The sequence below is a fragment of the Papaver somniferum genome, chromosome 5, assembly GCF_003573695.1.
Source record: "Papaver somniferum cultivar HN1 chromosome 5, ASM357369v1, whole genome shotgun sequence".
NCBI classification, from domain to species: Eukaryota; Viridiplantae; Streptophyta; class Magnoliopsida; order Ranunculales; family Papaveraceae; genus Papaver; species Papaver somniferum.
Genome location: NC_039362.1, coordinates 170,261,596 through 170,265,235, shown reverse-complemented (window position 1 = coordinate 170,265,235; position 3,640 = coordinate 170,261,596). Strand labels below are relative to the sequence as shown.

General features: G+C 36.8%; 1 protein-coding gene across 1 annotated transcript; it reads left to right on the top strand.

Moving 5' to 3' along the window:
• The first annotated feature begins 294 nt into the window (after nt 1–294).
• LOC113280026 lies at nt 295–1,086 on the top strand. The gene is made up of 2 exons (XM_026528664.1): nt 295–614; nt 732–1,086. Exons 1-2 carry the CDS (start codon nt 295–297, stop codon nt 1,084–1,086), a joined length of 675 nt encoding a protein of 224 aa, XP_026384449.1.
• Nucleotides 1,087–3,640: the final 2,554 nt, after the last annotated feature.

Below are 3,640 nucleotides of genomic sequence, written 5' to 3'. Positions count from 1 at the left end.
GTCTCCTCTTATCCTGAGTGCTGGAGTGTGAATAGCAATAGGTGTTGATTAGTAAAGAAGGTGCCCCTTAGTAATTGAGTGCCCCCTTAACCAACAGTGAGAGTCCGAATAGAAAATGCCCTACGGGGTTCTTTTAACAACTTTTCGAGCAACATTATCTACAAGAGCTTATTCCCTTCAAAAGACTTAAAAAAAGTTTATTAGCCATAAAATGAGGCCTAGGTAATGTAATTATGGGTGAAAACGTGTCGCACTTTCGTGTTCATCACTTTCCTTGAAAAAGTTTTGAGAAAAATGGGTCTAGCTGAAAATTGGATTAAACTCATAAACCAATGTGTTTCCACAGTCTCTTATTTTGTTATTTTAAATGGTAGTCCTACTGGCTTTTTCCAACCAGAAAGAGGATTAAGGCAAAGAGACCATCTATCCCCATATCTCTATATCATATGTTCTGAGGCTCTTTCCTCTTATATAGATAATATTCAAAGGAAAGGTACCCTCAAACGTTTTAAAAATGCCCCTGAGATGACTCATCTCCTGTTTTCTGATGATTCTCTCCTGTTTACTTCTGCTACCATAGAGAATTTCACTGCTATAAAAGACTACCTCCAAAAGTACTGCTTAGCATCTGGCCAGGAAATTAATTTTGATAAATATGGCATTTGATTCAGTAGAATAATTCCTGAACATCGGAAGGCCCTTTTGGCTAACATTTTGGATATTCAAAGCAGAGATTTAGGGGATAAATATATTGGAACTCCAACTGTGTTCCAGGATTCAAATATCCAAACCCATATGGGTATTCTCCAAGCTGTGGATGCCAGAATTACTATCTGGTTACACAAGCTCCTTTGTCAGGCTTCCAGAACTACTCTGGTCAAACACATTGGTCAAGCCATTCCTCTCTTTCAGATGGGTGCTTTCTTAATCACAAAACATCTCTGTAGACAGATGGATGCTCACCTTTGTAAATTCTGGTGGGCAGAGACCCTAGACCCAAAAGATAAGAAGCTCCATCTTTTGGGTTGGGATACCTTTGCTCTCCTAAATCTGAAGGTGGTTTGGGATTTAGAAAGGCTGAAATAAACAATCTAGCTATGTTAGCCAGGAATGCCTGAAAAATTATTGAAAACCCTGGTTGCATGTTAGCTAAGATTTTAAAAGCTAGATACTTTCTTAAAACTGATTTTCTAAATTCTAAGTGTCTTGATAGATGTTCTTGGACCTGGAGATGCTTACATGCTATAAAAGAGCTGATAAAACCTTTTATTTCCTGGATTGTTGGAGATGGAAAGTTCATTGATCCTTGGTGTCATAAATGGATTCCATCTTTGGGTTCTGCAACCCCCAACCCTCTTGTCCCACCTGATCCTAGTATCAAAGTTGACTACTTCATTGATGAGAACACTAGAACCTGGAATGTGTCTAGACTTAACACCCACTTTGATGATGCTTCTGTTAAGAAGATTGTCACTATTCCCTTAAGCCATCTTTGCACTCCTGATAGGAGGGCTTGGGATCTTTCAAAGAATGGTAAATTTTATTCAAAATCTGCCTACTTGGGACTCAGAGGCATCAAATCCTCTCCCTTTAAAAATCTTTGGTTGCATATTTGGAAAATTAGAGTTCCTTACAGAATTCAATTATTCATGTGGAAAGCTGCTAAAAATGCTTTACCTGCTAGAACTGTCCTTCACACTAGAATGCCTATGCACTCTGTTGAATATGCTAGGTGTAAGGATCCTCATGAAAATATCATGCATGCTTTGGTTTTGTGTTCTTTTGCCTCTAAGGTCTGGTTTTTATCAAGTTTCTGCATAAAAACCTCTTTTTTTTCTCAGAAAAATTTCCATCATTGGCTTATGTTTTGGCTTCTGGATCAAAATTCCAGACTTCCTGATGACTCTCAAGGTCTTTTTGTTGCTATCCTATGGTCTCTTTGGACTAGTAGAAACAACCTGATTTTCCAAAATTTGTCTGAAAATCATAATGCTGTTATAGAAAGAGCCAGAGCCATGTTACTCACCGGAAAAATTATCCATGTAGTTGTTACTACTACCCCTGTAATTCTAAGTGACAAATGGATGCCCCCTTCGTTTGGTTGGATAAAATGTAATACAGATGGATCCTTTGATGACATTACTGGAGATAATAGTGCAGGTTATGTGATGAGAGATTTCACTAGTAAAGCTTCTTTCTGTGTTGCTATGGTGTTTGAAGTTTCATCTGCAGAAGAAGCGGAACCTAGAGCTATCTGGGGAGTGCTAAAGAAAGCAGTGAATCAGAAGATGACGCATATCATCATAGAAAGCGATGCAAAAAAACTGGTGGAACAATTTTCTTCTGGACTTTTTGATGGAGATTCTAGTACGGATGCCATATTCAAAGACATTAAGTTGTACTCTTCTAAGTTATCGGCTTGTATTTTTAGTTTTCAACCTAGAATTTGGAATTATGTTGCTAATGAGCTAGCTCAATAGGCAAAACATAAGAAATCCTCCATGTAATGGTCTGTGCCTCCTACCTGGGTAGCACCAACAGTTGAGGGGGACCATTAGCCTTTTTGAAGGCCTTAGTTTATAAAAATAAAAAAAAATTGGTTGGCGTGGGGAGTGTCTGTCTGTTTTAGCTAGATTAGATTTGCAGCATCATTAGAGGAATGTAGACGTAGTTTACTGTTATATTTCGATTAAATGGGCATGTTAGGCTTTCTCTCATCATACTTTACAATTCAATATGAGATACGTCACCTTGATTCAAGATCCAAGCACTATTTTGATTCAGTGTTGAATCAAAACCTAAAATGATTTTGCGCAGAAGATTAGGGCGGTTAGATTTTAAAATTTAAAGAAAATATGATGGTCAATAGTAGAAAGGTCCAATGATTGAAGTGAAAATAACATAATTATTTAATTTTAAATTTTAACATAAAATCTCATGGCTCGGATTTAAACCGTCGAGTGATTTGGCATAAAAAGTAAATTTTGCATCGCCAAACCATTTGGCGCCGCAAAGTTGATCCCTTATTACATTCAAGCAATCCCTTGAACGCAATCTTGAATCAGGACTTTACGCCACGCTTTCGGGTTGAAGTTGATCCCCCATAAGCCTTAGCTTGGAATCTTTTTGGTTGGAACTTAGGAATAAAAGTGTATGGATAGGAAATCGATCAAGTTATAAGACGTGTCATAATGTAGGAATACATAATTAAAATTTTTGATTTGAATACCACATGTGTTTTTTCTTAAGCAAATTTAGCAAAGAGAATCTATACAAACTGAGCAGAAAAGGGAAAAAAAGGAAGAAAAAAAAAACAAACCAAAAAAGAGGCATGAACTTTGTCGTTGGTAAAAAAAAAGGCGCATGAACCTTACCGCTGATAAAAGAATAAAGAGTAAATAATAAAAACATAAGATAAATAGTTATCGAAACCTCAAGGAAGTCTTGATAAATTTTGGATGTCTACATTTCTGCTGAACGATTTGAATCAATTGATTATATATGATTCAATTAGAATCACTCAACTCACACAAACACTTTATATGTTATTACCCACCATCAATCTCAAGTAGGATGTAAAAAGACAACTTGAGATTGCACGCGTACAACTCACACACTCACCAGCATACACAAACAAAAG

What these genes read in the sequence shown, in the direction of transcription:
- LOC113280026 (XM_026528664.1), top strand. Translation starts at nt 295, where the DNA reads ATGGGTCTAGCTGAAAATTGGATTAAACTCATAAACCAATGTGTTTCC. An exon ending in ATAAAAGACTACCTCCAAAA is followed by an intron (nt 615 to 731) that starts GTACTGCTTAGC and finishes TATTCAAAGCAG; the next exon opens with AGATTTAGGGGATAAATATA.